The sequence below is a fragment of the Martes martes genome, assembly GCF_963455335.1.
Source record: "Martes martes genome assembly, chromosome: X".
Taxonomy (NCBI): domain Eukaryota; kingdom Metazoa; phylum Chordata; class Mammalia; order Carnivora; family Mustelidae; genus Martes; species Martes martes.
In genome coordinates this window covers 55239618-55256357 of record NC_137897.1, presented here as the reverse complement: position 1 = coordinate 55256357, position 16740 = coordinate 55239618, and the positions used below count along the sequence as shown (strand labels likewise).

Genomic DNA, 16740 nt, shown 5'->3' with positions numbered 1-16740 from the left:
AAAGTCAGGCTTTTAATTGCAATTAAGCTAGCTAACATAAAACCTTATAACATAACTAAAGAGCCTTTCAATGTAATAGTCATTATGGAAAACATTATGGAGGTTCCTCAAAAAATAACAATAGAACTACCATATAATCTAGCAATCCAACTACTAGGTATATATTCAAAGGAAATGAAATATGAAATCAGTACCTTGAAGAGGTATCTGCATTCTCATATTCATTGCAGCATTATGCATAGTAACCAAGATATGGAAACAACATAAGTGTCGACAGATGAATGGATAAAGAAAATGAGGTATATGTATATGGCGGAATATTATTCAGCCACAAACAAAAAGGAAATCCTGCCATTTGCAACAACATGGATGAACCCAAAGGTCATAATGGTTAACTGACATAAACCAAACTACGAAAGACAAATACTGTATGATCTCACTTATATGTGTAATCTAAAAAAGTCAAACTCATAGAACCAGAGAGTATTAGTGGTTACCAGAAACTGGGGGTGGGGAAAACAGGGAAAAGTTGGTCAAAGGGTACAAACTTTCAGTGATAAAATGAGTAAGTTCTGGGGATCTATATATAATAGTGACTATAGTTAGTAATACTGGATTGTATGCTTGAAATCTGCTAAGGAGTAGAACTTAAGTGTTCTCTCCACACTGAAAAAAAAAAAAAACCAAGTAACTATGTGAGGTGATGGATGTATTACCAACAGGAAATGTGACATCTCCAAACTTACTCTTCTCTTTCAGGATTGTTATGACTATTCTGGATCACTTTCCTTTCCATATGAATTTTAGGACCAGCATGTGAATTTCTGCAAATAAGCCAGTAAGAATTTTGATTGAGATTGTACTAAATCTGTAGCTCAATCTGGAGAGTATTCCATGGTTTTTTTTGGGGGTGGGGGTGGGGATAGATATTCCATCTTAAGAATATTAAGTCTTCCCAGCCATGAACATGGGCCATCCTTCCACTTATTTATTTATTTCAATGATGTTTTATAGAATTTAGTGTATAAGTTTTATATTTGTTAAGTTTATTCCTAACCATTTTATTCTTACTGATGCTATTGTAAATGGAATTGTTTTCTTCGTTTTCAAATTCATTTCTAGTGTATAGAAACACAACTGACTTTTGTACATTGAGCTTATATCCTCCAACCTTGATGAATTCATATATTAGTTTTCCTAGTTTTTTAGTAGATTCTCTAGCATTTTATACATACACAATCATGTTACCTGCTAACAGAGTTTTGCTTCTTCCTTTCCAATCTGGATGTCTTTTATAAATTTTTCTTGCCTAAGTGCCCTGGCTAGAACCTTCAGGACAATGTGGAATAAAAGTGACAAGAAAGGATATTCTTGTCTTCTTCCTGATCTTAGGGGGAAAGTATTCTTTTTTTCCCTATTATGATGTCAGCTGAAGGTTTTTCATAAATGCCCTTTAACAGGTTGAGGAAGTTCCCTAGTTTCCTGAGTGTTTTTATTATGAAAGGGTGATAGATTTTGTCAAATGTGTTTTTTGTCTGCTGAGATAATCATGTGGTTCTTGTCCTTTATTCTACTGATATGGTGTAATATATCAACTGATTTTCAGATGTTAAGGAAGGCTTACATCTTTTTTTTTTTTCATATGAACCCTACTTGGTCATGGTGTATCATTCTTTTTGTATGTTGCTAGATTCAATTTGTTAGTATGATGTTGAAGACTTTCACATCTATATTTATAAGAGATATTTGTCTATAGTTTTCTTGAGATATCTTTGGTTTTGGTATCAAGAAGTACTTGGCCTCATAGAATGAGCTGGGAAATATTTCCCCTGCTTCTGTTTTTTTGGAATCGTTTCTGAAAATTTGTTATCATTTGTTCTTTAAATGTCTGATAGAACTCACCAGTGAAGCCATCCAGGCCAGGGCTTTTCTTTCTGGTAAGTCATTCATTCATTCATTCATTCATTCATTCATTCAAGAGAGTGAATGCACACACGAGTGCAGGGGGAGGGGTAGAAGGAGGAGCAGAGGAAGAGAGAATCCTCATGCAGACTCTCTGCTGAGCACAGAATCCAAATCGGGGCTTGATCCCAGGACACTGAAATCACGACCTGAGCCAAAATCAGGAATCAGAAGCTTAACCGACTAAGCCACCCAGGCGCCCCCTTTCTGGGAAGTTTTTTTTTTTTTTTTTTTGAAGATTTTACTTATTTATTTGAAAGAGAGTGAGAGATCACAAGTAGGCAGAGAGGCAAGGAGAAAGAGAGGAGGAAGAAGGCTCCCCGCTGAGCAGAGAGCCCGATGTGGGCCTCAATCCCAGGACCCTGAGACCATGACCTGAGCTGAAGGCAGAGGCTTAATCCACTGAGCCACCCAGGCGCCCTCTGGGAAATCTTAAATTAATAAACTAATCTCTTGTTATGGGCCTGTAAAGATTTTCTATTTCTTCTTGAGTCAGTTTCAGTAATTTGTATCTTTCAAAAATTTTTCCCATTTCATTTAGGCTATTTAATTTGTTGGCATACAGTTGTTCATAGTATTCCCTTACGATCCTTTCATTCTGAAAACCAGTAGTGATGTCCTCTCTTTATTCCTAATTTTAGTAATAAATTTCTCTCTTTTTCTTAAGGCTACCTAAAGATTTGTCCGTATTTGTTGATCATTTCCAAGGTCCAATTTTTGGTTTCACTGATTTTCTCTATTATTTTTTTCCATTCTCTATTTTATTAATTTCCACTCTAACCTTTAACATTTCTGTCCATCTGCTAGCTTTGGGTTTAGTTTGCTCATTTTTCTTTTTTCAGTGTCTTAAAGTGGAAGTCTAGGTTATTGATTTGAGATGCTTATTCATTTTTAATATAGACATTAACAGCTACAAATTTCTCCCTAAACACTGGTCTAGCTGCAACCCATAAATTTTGGTATATTATGTCTTTGTTTTTATTCATCAAAAAATTTTCATGTGACTTCTTCTTTGACCTTTTATTTAATTAGGACTATGTTGTTTAATTTCCTCATGTTGGTAAATTTCCCAAATTCCCTTCTGTTATTTATTTCATCCCACTGTGGTTGGAAAGTATACTTTATATTATTTTATTCCTTTTAAGCTTTTTTTTCTTTCCTTTTAAACTTACCGAGGCATGTTTTATGGCCTAACATACAGACTATCCTATGTGTTCTTGAGAAGACTGTATACCCTGCTATTGTTGGAGTAGTCTACAGATGTCTATTAGGTCTAGTTAGTTTATAGTATTGTTAAATCTTTGATATCTTTGCTGTTCTTGTGCCTAGTTGTTCTATCCATTTTGAAAGTGAGGTACTGAAATATCCAAATATTATTATTGATTTGTCTTTTTCTCCCTTCATTTCTGTTGGTGTTTGCTTCACATATTTTGAGGCTTTGTTGTTAGGTGCATATTTTTTTTTTATAATTGTTATATCCTCCCGATGGACTGACTCTTGTATCATTATAAAATGTTCCTTTCTATTTCCAGTAATATTTTGTGTTTTAAAGTGTATTTTGACATCAGCTTTTTTATAGTTGGTGTTTCAATGGTAGATCTTTTTCCAACTTTTACTTTCAGCTTCTTTGTATCTTTGAATCCATTATGTGTCTTCTGTAGACAGCATATCTTGTTATAAATCTTGGAATTTTTATTATTTTATTTTTATTTATTTTTTTAAAAGATTTTATTTATTTATTTGACAGACAGATCACAAGTAGGCAGAGAGGCAGGCAGAGAGAGAAAGGGAAGCAGGCTCCCTGCCAAGCAGATAGCCCGATGCGGGGCTCGATCCCAGGACCCTGAGATCACGACCCAAGCCGAAGGCAGAGGTTTTAACCCACTCAGCCACCCAGGTGCCCCAAATCTTGGATTTTTTAAATCCAGACTGACAATTTCTACCTTTTGAGTAGACGGTTTAATCTATTCACCTTATGTTATTATTGATATGTTTGGAATCATCTTTTCAAGTTTACTTTTTTAAAAATATATCTTTTTTGTTCTTCCATTCTTCCTTTACTATTTTCTTTTACATTAAGTGAATATTTTTTAGGGTAGCGTATTGATTCCTTTAATGATTATTTCACTCTATTTTTGAGTTATTTTCTTTTTTTGAAGATTTTATTTATTTATTTGACAGAGAGAGCACACACAAGCAGGGGGAGCAGCAGGCAGAGGGAGAGGGAGAAGCAGGCCTCCCACTGAGTGGGGAGCCCATTGCAGGGCTCAATCCCAGGACCCTGGGATCACGACCTAAGCTGAAGGCAGATGCTTAACTGAGCAACCCAGGTGCTCCTTGAGTTATTATCTTAATGATTGCCCTAGTACTTATAATAAACTTTCTATAAGAATCTACTTCAGATTTATATTAACTTAATTTCAGCGAGATATAGAAACGTAGTTCCTATATACTCTGTTCTCTTCCCTTTTTATGCTATGATTGTTATGTAAAGTATAACTCTATATAACCACATAATTCATTATTATTAATATTGCTTTATATAATTTATCCTTTGAATAAGCTGAGATGAAAGAAGAACAAATATATATTTATAGAATTTGTTCTTATTTACCATTTCTGGCTCTCCTTGTTACTAACTCTAGATTCATGTTACCACCTAATGTCATTTCTTTACTCAAATACAACTTTGCTCCCAGTCACCTACTTTGTCAAATATATTTCTATATGTTATAGGCCCAACAATACAATTACATAAACACTATTTTATATAATTGCTTTTTAAATCAGTTAAGAGAAGGGAGAAGAAATACACAACTATACTTTTAGAATTACCCACAATAATACCTTTACTGGTACTCTTTGTGTTTTCTGTGTCTGTGTGTGTGTGTGTGTATGTGTTGATTCAAATTACTGTCTAGTATCACTTGCTTTCAGTCCAAAGTTCTTTTAGTATTTCTTGTAAGGTAGGTCTGCCAAAATAAGATCACTTAGCTTTTGTTTATCTGGAAATGTCTTTATTTCTTTTCTTTTAATTTAATTTTTTCAGTGTTCTAAGATTCATTGGTTATGCATCACACCCAGTGCCCCATGCAATACGTGCCCTCCTTAATACCCACCACCAGGCTCACCCAACCTCCCATCCCCCTCCCCTCCAAAACCCTCAGTTTGTTTCTCAGAGTCCACAGTCTCTCATGGTTCATCTTCCTTTCTGATTTCCCCCAATTCACTTTTTTTCTCCTTCTCCTAATGTCCTCCATGTTATTCCTTATGCTCCACAAGTAAGTGAAACTATATGATAATTGACTTTCTCTGCTTGACTTAGCACAATCTCCTCCAGTCCCATCCATGTTGATACAAAAGTTGGGTATATCCTTTCGATGGAGGCATAATATTTCATTGTATATATGGACCATATCTTTTCTATCCATTCGTCTGTTGGGTTTTATTCATTTGAGAGCAAGAGAGAGAGGGCATAAGCAGGCAGAGGGATAGAGGGAAAGGGAGAAGCAGGCACCCCGCCAAGTAGGGGAGCTCCCTGCTTGGCGGGGAGCCTGATGCTGGGCTCAATCCCAGAACCCTGGGATCACGACCTGAGTTGAAGGCAAACGCTTAACTGAATGAGCCACCCAGGTGCCCCTTCTCTTCATTTTTAGAAGAAAACTTCGTTGTCTATAAAATCCTTGGTTGGTAGTATTTGACTTCAACACTTTGAATATGTTGCCCCACTGTCTTCTGGCCTTCACTGTTTTTAATGAGAATTCGGCTGTTAATTTTATTGGGGGTTGCTTGTATGTGATGAGTCAATTTTTGCTGTTGTCAATTTTTTTCTGTCTTTGCCTTTCAGCATTTTGACATAATGTGCCTTGGTGTAGATACCTTTGCATTTATTCTGGAGTTCATTGAGCTTCCTGGATGTGTAGATTTTTTTTTTGCAGCAAATTTAGAAAAATTTTAGCCATTATATCTTCGAATATTTTTACTGTTGTTTCACTTATTGTTCTTGCAGAGCTACCACTCTTAATTGGTCACCACCAAAATTTCCATGATTTTTGACAGCTCCTTTAGGTTTTAACTTCCCTAAACTCTGTCCCCAAATAAAGAGAGCCCCTCAGGGAGGGCTGCATTCCTATGGCTATTCCAGTGGCCTGCCCTCCCCCTTGACAGAACCTCTGTACCACTGCTCAGGACTGGGGAGTGGGGGATAGTAGTCCACTTCCCTGAGTGATTTCTCTGTTCTATGAGGGGGTGCTGGGCAGGGGCCATACACTGTTTTTCTTGGCTTGCCTCTCCTGACATGGAACCTACCATCCTATGATTATATGGGTTGGGGTAATCAGGCCCTAGTACTCCTGGCCTTCTGTAGCAAGAGTAGAGCTTCTGCCCTACACACATGGGCTGGTATGAGAAAGGATCCCCAGACCATCTTGGTTGCTCTTGCCTGAAATAGAACCTCAGCAACATGAAGCTGGGGGTAGGGAGGATGAAACAGAGGAAACCATAGCCATAGACTGGAAGTTGAGGAGTGAGGGGAGTGAGCTGATTGTGGTTCAAGGGCCACAGACTCTTGCTTCTTACTGAGGTTTGCTAGATTTCCTTGAAGACATTTTCTTTGCTATATGCCCTTCAGGACATATAGAGACTTCTAATGGCTTTTTAAAAAAAAATACATTTCATTAGTTATGCTTTTTTGCCGAGAAGAGTGTTCACAAAGCTACTCTTGCCACCATTCAAAAAGAACTTTTCCTTATTTCTTGACCCAATGTATCACATTCTGGCCAATTCTAAAAATGTGCCCATATCAATGTCCTTTCCAAAAATACTGTTACTACTCTAATTCAGGCCCTTACTATCTTTCTGGATGATGTGATATGTTCTTAACTTGTGTTCTGGCCTCCAGTTTCTCAATACTTCAGTTTGTTAAACATGTTACTCTCAGATGTATCTTTCTAAAGCCGTACTTGGCTGATATAACTTTGTTTCTCAAAAACCTTAAAAATCTTTACGCTGCTAACAATATAAAGTTCAAACTTCTTAGATCTTTAACAATCCAGCTTCATTTTGTCTTTCTGATGGACTCTTCTACTATCCTTCATCCCACCAGGACCATTCATCATTCCTTGAATATACTTATAAAGCTGTCATCTCTGTGTCTTTGCTCCTGCTGTTCCATCTATCTGGAATGCCTGTACCTGTCTCTATCAAAATCCTCCCTATTATTCAAGGCCTGTTCAGCTGTCATGTTTTCACTCTAACTGGAAATATGCTTTCCTTTCTTAATTGCCTTGGTGTTTTAGGCCTTTCGTAAAGCACAGATCTCTTAATTCCTTCAGTTAGAGAAAACCATGCTATGTCTCACCTTCCCATTTAGATTAAGACATTCTTCAAGGGCAGAGCTCATATACTACTCATTTTTCTATTTTCCATGGTATCTAGTGGGTAGTACCTTGCACATGGTAGATGTTTAAGAAATACCTGTTAACTTTATGAATGTGTCACATTTTTTTGGAGATAACCAGTTGTTTGAAGAAAAGCTTTAATGTTAATCAGCGCAGAGAAGGGTTTATGAGGTGGGCCTTTGAAAAGTTGTAGTTACTTACTCGTTCTTTTAACTGGATTACTTCTTTGTCTTTTTGTTGTTTCCACTGTCTAAACTTCTCAGCATCCTCTTTCATCTGACGCATTAACTGTACCCGCTGGCTTTTCATCACCTGTAAAAACAAAACCCAGTACAAGTATTAGTCATCTGCACTTATTCTAGGCTGATGTGCAGATGGATAGACTAACTATTAAGAAGAGAGAAAACCCAGAGCTAAGCTGAGAAGGCTGCCAACAGATTTTCTGATTAGGCTTGCAGTACCCCCTTGCTATGCTTGCAAGGGGTTTCCAAGTATAGACTACATGAACGAACATGCTGAAGAAATTAAAAAAAAAATGTACCAACAGCTAAATCCAGCCCGAAATTCTTTGTATATAAATGAATTTTCAAGGAAATATCTCCTAAGCCTCAAGGACAAATCCACCTAGCAACCAGTGGATTCTAAAGGTTTCAGTATAAGCAGCCTATGACTCCAACTCGCAGATGTCAGAAGTCGGACATTCAATGGCTGAAAATATTTTCCAGGTGTCCTCACTTTGCAACTACTTTACAAAATAATTGTACATAATCATGGAAGGTGGTTAGGATATCACCACAAAATATCGAGGTATCTTTCTCCTTTGGTTTCCCAGATGCTCACATTAAGCGCCTGAATGCTCAAGCAGGGTTTTGTCATTCAGATTCTCCGTGACTACCAGGACAATGTCCTGTAAAAGGGACATTTGTGGAGGGTCACACATTTGAAATGATGGCCCTGCCTGCTACTTTCTCACCTGACAACACCTCTGTAGTATGATTCTAAATGGAACACCTATGTTTGTACGTTTTAACGAAATAAACACAAGGATGAGAGTTTATTACCCGTATCTCCTGGTTCAGTTTGGAAACGGTATGCTCTGTGGATTCTTTCAGCTTCAGGAGTTTGGACTGTTCATTCAGTTTCTTCTTCAGATCAGCCATTTGACTCTCTAGCTCCTGGAGACGTTTACGGCGGCGCTCACTCAACCTAAAAACAGATGCCATGGGAATGAAGACTAGGAGCAGCAAAGCCTGACTTCAAAATACATAGTATTCGACTCCCAGGTTCACAATCCTGATATATATAAAAGAGATGACTGGTCACATAGTCATCTTTAAATAAAGAATAACCACCCAAACGGTCTCAGTAATGGAAGCTCAATACAAAGAGTAAAACAACAAATTTTTTGAGTGTATAACAATGCAATTGACTCAATACATCACTCCCCCGACTATGCTAAAAGGATGGTTCTTTGAGGATATTTCACTTTAGTTTAGCTGTAAAGGAATAATTCTAATGATTATTACACTAGTCTGAGATAGAAAGCAAACATTCAGCATAACATTTAAGAACATGAACATTAGACTTAACAGAGATATAATTGAGTCACTGAGTAAAAAGAAGGTAGAATAGCCAATGAGGAAGAGGTCTGAGGAAGAGGAGGATATTCTGGTTATCTGTCCTGGTTTTATTCTTTATTATTATTTTTTTAAGTAGCTTCCATGCCCAGCGTGGGGCCCAAAGTGGGGCTTGAACTCATGACCTCGAGATCGAGACTTAAGCTGAGATCAAGAGTCTGACATTTAACCGACTGAGCCACCCTGGGCACCTCTGTCTTGATTTTATCTCCCCACCTTTTAAAGAATTTTTATTTATTTATTTGATACAGAGAAAGAGAGAGAGCAAGAGCAGGCGGAGTAGCAGGTAGAAGCAGGCTCCCCGCTGAACAAGGAGCCAGAGGTGGGGCTCAATCCCAGGACCCTGGGATCATGACCTGAGACGAAGGCAGTCACTTAACCAACTGAGCCACCCAGGTGCCCCTTGATTTTATTCTTAACTGTCTAAAGGATGGCTAGATTGTTCTTTCATTTACTAGCCTGGACATTAATTCTATTGACAAGCTAATTGGCCATCAGTGGAGGGACAAAGAAACTGTAGCTGTCAGGTAGGTCTGATAATCTTTCAGAATCCAGCTCAAATGCTAACTTCTCATAAAGCCTTTCTTGATCATGCTGAGCTAAACTGGTATCTCCTGACTCTGAACTCTTGAAGCAATTACTGCCTAGGAAATTTATCTAGCTACTAAGCACATGCTGCTATGGCATTCTTTTACTGACATCATGAGGTACTGTTATAAATCTCAATTAACTTTTCTTCTGTTGAGATCTCCTCTCCACAACTAGGTGTAAACCCTGTGGGGGCAGAAAATGGCTCTTCTCTTCTCTATTTCCTTTATAACTCCTCACACATAGTAAGGACTTGACATAATACTTATTGGATGTATTCTTACTTGGCTTGGTTGACATCCTTCTTTGTTGTCTGAAGTTCAAGAACCAATTCTTCTTTTTCCTTTTGCAGATTGATGACTTCTACTTCTAGATTTTTTATGTTATCCTAGAAATGTTATAGGTCAGAGAGAAAGCATTAGAAAGCATGGGAAGAGACTCACTTAAAATAAAGAAAATCACTTCAACATTCCATCTCTTGAGGAATTATGTATTCAATTTTACCACTTTAATCGCACACTAAAAACACCTGTACTTGATTTAAGGAGATTAAAGTTACATAGTAGGAAAAGTATAAACTTGGAATCCAAAAGCCTGGGTTTGAACCTTGAGTCTAGCATTTAATATCTAAATATCTTAAGGGAAGTCATTTCATCTCCTTTTAGCCTTAGTTTCTATGCAGAAAAGAGTTAATATAGCAGGCCTGATATTGCTGTTCTTAAAAAAGCGCTGCTTGCAAGGTTGGTCTTCGGCTCAGGTGTGCAAACTTGGGTTTTGATAGGGTTTCCATCCTTTTTGATAAGAGTGACTCATTATGCCAAGCAAGAGACCCTTAACCATAGAGAACAAACTGATGGCTACCAGAGGAGAGGTGGGTGAAATGGGTGATGGGGATTAAGGAGGGCACTTGTGATGAGCACTGGGTGTTGTATGGAATTTTTGAATCACCATATTGTATACCTGAAACTAATATTACACTGTATGTTAACTCACTGGAATGAAAACAAAACCTTAAAAAAAATCCCTGGACTCCTAGACTCCAGGGAGCTTCCCTGATAGACAACATTTCACACATGTTGTCACAACCCATTGCTAGAGGAATTAAATAATATAATATAATATAATAAATATAATATATATATATTTATATATATATATTATATATATATTATATATATAATATAATAAATATTGTGTTACTCCACTGGGAGAAGACTCTTAGAAGCTTGCATCTGGTTTCTTTCAGACTTTGCCCCATGTGCCTATTCCCTTTGCTGATTCTGTTTTTTATCCTTCCACTGTAATATCTCATAGCTGTATGACTATAGGCCAAGTCCTTTGAGTCATCCTGGCAAATTGTCAAACCTGGGGGTGGTCTTGGGGACCCGAGAGAGTTTCCCTATCTATGTAAACAATTAACAACACTACTTACCTCCAGGGTTGTTGGGGAGATAAAGTAAGATAAAAAAAGTTATGACATTTTGTAAATAGAAAAGGGCTGCACAAACATCCTTATATTCAGAACTTTTAAACATATATATTTAATACCAACTGCAGTTCTGCATGCATTTAGGAAATGAATTTCAGAAACTGAATTTTAGTCATTTCTAAGATTAGGAAAATCCAATAGATCCCTTCCTGTTCTCATAACCAAAAACTTTGAGGAGACTGTCTGAATGAGTGGTTGTTAGCCAAGAAGATTATGTGCGGATCTTAGATCAGTATTGAAATGACACAAAGAGGCAGGTTGGGTGAGGCTGTATCAGAGAAGCTTTCTAAATAGGCAAGAGCTGTTTTCCACAAAATCTCCTGAGCCACACTAGTACCCAATGAAAATCAATCTCATTGCTTTATAGTTACCTTGCATATTTCAACTGGCAATATTGTGTGTGTATACTTAGGGAAGTAACACATGAAAACACTGTGGTAAAAAAAATAATCCAAATAATACATATAAAGGGCATGTTCCCTCCGCTGCCCTACTCTTCCAAAATTCCAGTCCCCTATCCAGAACTAACCATGGTTATCAGCCTAGTCCAGATCTTTCAGACATTTTTTCTAGATATTCACACATACACGTAAAGATGTTAATATATATATATATAGCTAATAAATACATAAGTACATTGTAGCAAATGTCTAGAGTATTTATGTAGATAGAAAAATAATATATACATACACACGCATACATGTGCATATTTGTGAGTGCGTACCTATTGAAATGTGCAAAGTAGAATTACACTGTATGTATATATTATTCTGTAACTTGCTTTTTTCCAGTCTTAGAGATTTATTTTTATCATTGCATATAGATCTAACTCATGTTTTTGCCATAATGAAATATTCTTGTGTATGCCTTCTGTGCACATGTGCAAGGTTTTTCTAGGGTAAGAACATGTGGAATTAGAGTCACGGGGGTATACACTTTAATTTTCATAGATACTGCTGCTAAATTTTCCTCTAAAGTGGCTATTCCAATTTATACTCTTGCTAGCTAAGTAGGGGAGTACTTGTGTCCCTACACCCTTACCAACATTTCATATTACAAGACTTCAAAATTTTTTACCAATTGGATGGGTGAGGAATAGTATCTTTTCATTAAATATATGCCACATTTAGTCAAAACTGTCTGACTCCACAAAGGGAGTTGAGTCCTGGGTTACTAGAACTCATGACAATCTTCATTAATCAGAACCTATACCTCCTCAAGTTTTTCTATAGCAATTCTTCAGTGATAAAAAGAAAAATACTTAGGGGGCACCTGGATGGCTTAGTCGTTAAGTGTCTGCATTCAGCTCAGGTAATGATCCCAGGGTTCTGGGATCAGGCCCCGCATCGGGCTCTGCTCAGTGGGGAGCCTGCTTCTCCCTCTTCCACTCCCCCTGCTTGTGTTCCCTCTCTCGCTGTGTCTCTCTCTCTTTCAAATAAATAAATAAAATCTTTTAAAAAATACTTAGAACAAGAAACTACATTTATTTCTCAGAGAGTGATTTACACGTGATGAAAAGGTACTGTTTACAATAAGAATTTGTTTCCTCTTATTTTATTTTATTATTTTTAAAAGATTTTATTTATTTATTTGACAGAGATCACAAGCAGGCAGAGAGGCAGGCAGAGAGAGAGGAGGAAGCAGGCTCCCTGCTGAGCAGAGAGCCCGATGCAGGGTTTGATCCCAGGACCCTGGGACCATGACCTGAGCTGAAGGCAGAGGCTTTAACCCACTGAGCCATCCAAGCGCCCGTTTCCTCTTTTTTTTTTTTAAAAAAAAAGATTTAAATTTATTTACTTTACAGAGAAAGAGAGAGAGACACTACAAGCAGGGGGAATGGTAGGCAGAGGGAAAGGGAGAAGCAGGCTCCCCTCTGAGCAGGGAGCCCAGTGTGGGGCTCCATCCTAGGACCCTGGGATCACAACCTGAGCCGAAACCAAGAGTCAGTACTTAACCGACTATGCCACAAAGGTGACCCTAAAGTAATTCTATTTTTAATCTTTTGAGCAATTTTATACGTTTTTCCCCCAGTGGCTGTACCAGTTTGCATTCCCATCAACAGTGCATGAGGTTTCCTTTTTCTCCACATCCTCACCAACACTTGTTGTTTCTTGTGTTTTTGACTTTAGTCATTCTGACAGGTATGATGTGATATCTCATTGTGGTTTTGATTTGCAATAACATCTAAGATTTTTAAATTAACGTATTATACTACCAACTCTCATCTACAAAAATAAGGTAAGTGTCAGAAGGAACAGCTTAAAGAATTTAAAGTATAAGCCTAGGGAATAGGGGAGAAAGTAGTAAGGCACGGATTGATTTCATTTTTCTGATTATTGTACTGTTTGGCTTTTATTTTTTTTATTTTTATTTTTATTTATTTATTTTTTTAATTTTTTATTTCTTTTCAGCGTAACAGTATTCATTGTTTTTTCACCACATCCAGTGCTCCATGCAATCCGTGCCCTCCCTAATACCCACCACCTGGTTCCTCCGACCTCCCACCCCCCGCCCCTTCAAAACCCTCAGGTTGTTTTTCAGAGTCCATAGTCTCTCATGGTTCACCTCCCCTTCCAATTTCCCTCAACTCCCTTCTCCTCTCCATCTACCCTTGTCCTCCATATTATTTGTTATGCTCCACAAATAAGTGAAACCATATGATACTTGACTCTCTCTGCTTGACTTATTTCACTTAGCATAATCTCTTCCAGTCCCGTCCATGAATGAAACTCGACCATTCTCTTACACCATTCACAAAGATAAACTCGCAATGGATGAAAGACCTCAACGTGAGGCAGGAATCCATCAGAATCCTAGAGGAGAACATAGGCAGTAACCTCTTTGATATCAGCCACTGCAACTTCTTTCAAGATATGTCTCCAAAGGCGAAGGAAACAAAAGCAAAAATGAACTTTTGGGACTTCATCAAGATCAAAAGCTTCTGCACAGCAAAGGAAACAGTCAACAAAACAAAGAGGCAACCCACGAAATGGGAGAAGATATTTTCAAATGACAGTACAGACAAAAGATTGATATCCAGGATCTATAAAGAACTTCTCAAACTCAACACACACAAAACAGACAATCATATTAAAAAATGGGCAGAAGATATGAACAGACACTTCTCCAATGAAGACATACAAATGGCTATCAGACACATGAAAAAATGTTCATCATCACTAGCCATCAGGGAGATTAAAATTAAAACCACATTGAGTTACACCAGTTACACCACACCATGTTACACCAGTTAGAATGGCCAAAATTAGCAAGACAGGAAATAACGTGTGTTGGAGAGGATGTGGAGAAAGGGGAACCCTCTTACACTGTTGGTGGGAATGCAAGTTGGTGCAGCCACTTTGGAGAACAGTGTGGAGATTCCTCAAGAAATTAAAAATAGAGCTTCCCTATGACCCTGCAATTGCACTACTGGGTATTTTTTTTATTTTTTAAAGATTTTATTTATTTGACAGAGAGAGATCACAAGTAGGCAGAGAGGCACAGAGAGAGAGAGAGAGAGAGAGAGAGAGAGAGGAGGAAGCAGGCTCCCTGCCGAGCAGAGAGCCCGATGCAGGACTCAATCCCAGGACCCTGAGATCATGACCTGAGCTGAAGGCAGAGGCTTAACCCACTGAGCCACCCAGGCACCCTGTTTGGCTTTTACAAATGATATATATGCATCTGACATTAACAAAAAATTAAGTTTAAAAAAATGTTAAACAAGACTGTAATAACAAAAAGGAAATAAAACCTCTAATGGCAACTCAGTTACTATTTTGGAATACCCGAAGGGAATTCTCTACCCCAAGGGAAAAAAGCGTTGAAAATTATTTAGGAGAAACACTTTTCTTGTTTTTACTCTGGAAATTTAGGGGAGCTGGTGGTAGAAACACATGAACACGATAATGATTTCTTGATACCAGCATACAGGACCTGAGGGTGGTAGGATATAACTAGATAGGGAAACAATCCACCCTTTCCTTTACCAGCACTGGTAACATCACTTGGTGGAAGGGAAACACTGAGATACAGTGGAGCAGGTCTGGAGCAAGGTCTGGAGCAAGGGTAACTCTGTGGAATAACCTGAAAGCCAAAGACTTGTCTTTCAGTAAAGACCTGATTATTAATAAGCAGGGGCCAGTTAGAACTACCACTAGGAAAAACAGTCTAGCCATTTGTCCAACCAAATGATACCCATTATAAGTCTCCTCCTAATTCACATTATAACCAAGGCCATCTACTAAGAGATCTATCTTTCTTAGACTCTCAGCATAGTTACTAGAACAAAATTTCTCTACAAGTAGGGACTACATTTATTATTATGTTATCAAACTATTTATTAAATACCCATTGCATAAGGCAAGGTATTAGATTAAATGAAACAAAATGGCAGGTTCCCTATCCTGAATGTATCATTTTTTGAAAAAACAAAACAAAAAAAAACAACACTCATTATGTTGTCTCATCATCATCACAAATAGCACCAACAGTGTGCCTGTTCTCTTTCCAAACAATTAAAGAGAGATGGTAGACATGAACAAATGCTGCTCTAGTAAATATCTTACCTGGTACTGGAAATGAATGGGCTGTAGTTGGCTGTCATTCTGAGTCATCTTTCTGGCGAGGGCCTCTTTCAGTGCAAGGGCTTTATTCAACTCAACAAGCTCCTTAGACATCTGAGCTTGACGTAGAGCATGCTGAGTAGTGAAAGCATCAGAAGATCTACTGGTCTCTGGACTGGTTTCCACTTGCTAGAAAAGATCAGGATAATGATTTGTAAGAGAAAGAAGCCATTGGAGTTCCTTAGGTCCTGCTTCATCAGGTCTCACAGCCACCTCTCCATTACTAGTACCACCGTTCTTTTAAAAATATGGCTTCTTGTAGATTTGCATTAAACATATAAGATGAATTGAGCCTAGGCTATTTCCCTGTGCTCACGGCACCTTATTTCTTATATCCTTTAACTGACCCTTCTAGAGCACACTAAGTTTCTTGCTCTTTCCTTTATTGATCAGGCTAACATTTCTTAGCTTTTGTCTCATTCTAAGGGGTCTTTACAGGAGAAAGAGTTCTGGAAATGGCACTTTAGGAATGGTGGCAATGGAGAAGAGGCTTCATTTATTCTCACAGAGCTCACCTCTGGCACCTGATTTATCTATCTTTCTTCTTTCAGAATATGAAAAATACTGATACATGTTTATTTTAGGGGGGAAAAGATGTCTCAAGCAAACCATTGTCTGGTCTTCCATTCTGACTTTACTCTATAACTTTTAGCCAACATCTAGTACATTTTATCTATTCTTGCAACTCGAACACTCCAGATATTCTCCTTGGTTCTTTTAGCTCCTAACCATCCCATCCACAGAAAAAGTATGATGAGAAAAAAAATCTCTTCCACGTCTTCTCTGATGCATTTTCGACTCTGCCAAAATTTCCTGATTTGTTCCTTTCCTCATTCTAACTTGCTAGACAGCAGATGCAGGATACTAGCATCTAACAAGGAATCTGTAAGCCAGATTGCAAATAAGGAAAATGACATCCTTGAGATGCCCTGCCATCCATCACCGGTTACACTAATTTATACTATTAGAGATGGAGCCTATCCAATTTAGGGGTTTTCCAAAGCTGACATTTACACTAAAGATTTCTGGATTTCCAAGGTATT

General features: G+C 37.9%; 1 protein-coding gene across 1 annotated transcript in view; it reads right to left on the bottom strand.

Moving 5' to 3' along the window:
- KIF4A (kinesin family member 4A) overlaps positions 1-16740 on the bottom strand; it is a 118484-nt gene that overhangs the window by 33779 nt on the left and 67965 nt on the right. The window contains exons 15-18 of the mRNA XM_080795062.1: positions 15641-15826; positions 9871-9974; positions 8423-8567; positions 7563-7673 (exon numbers count right to left, since the gene is read on the bottom strand). Coding sequence (XP_080651188.1) covers positions 7563-7673; positions 8423-8567; positions 9871-9974; positions 15641-15826 — 546 coding nt within the window. The remainder of the gene's footprint in view (positions 1-7562; positions 7674-8422; positions 8568-9870; positions 9975-15640; positions 15827-16740) is intronic.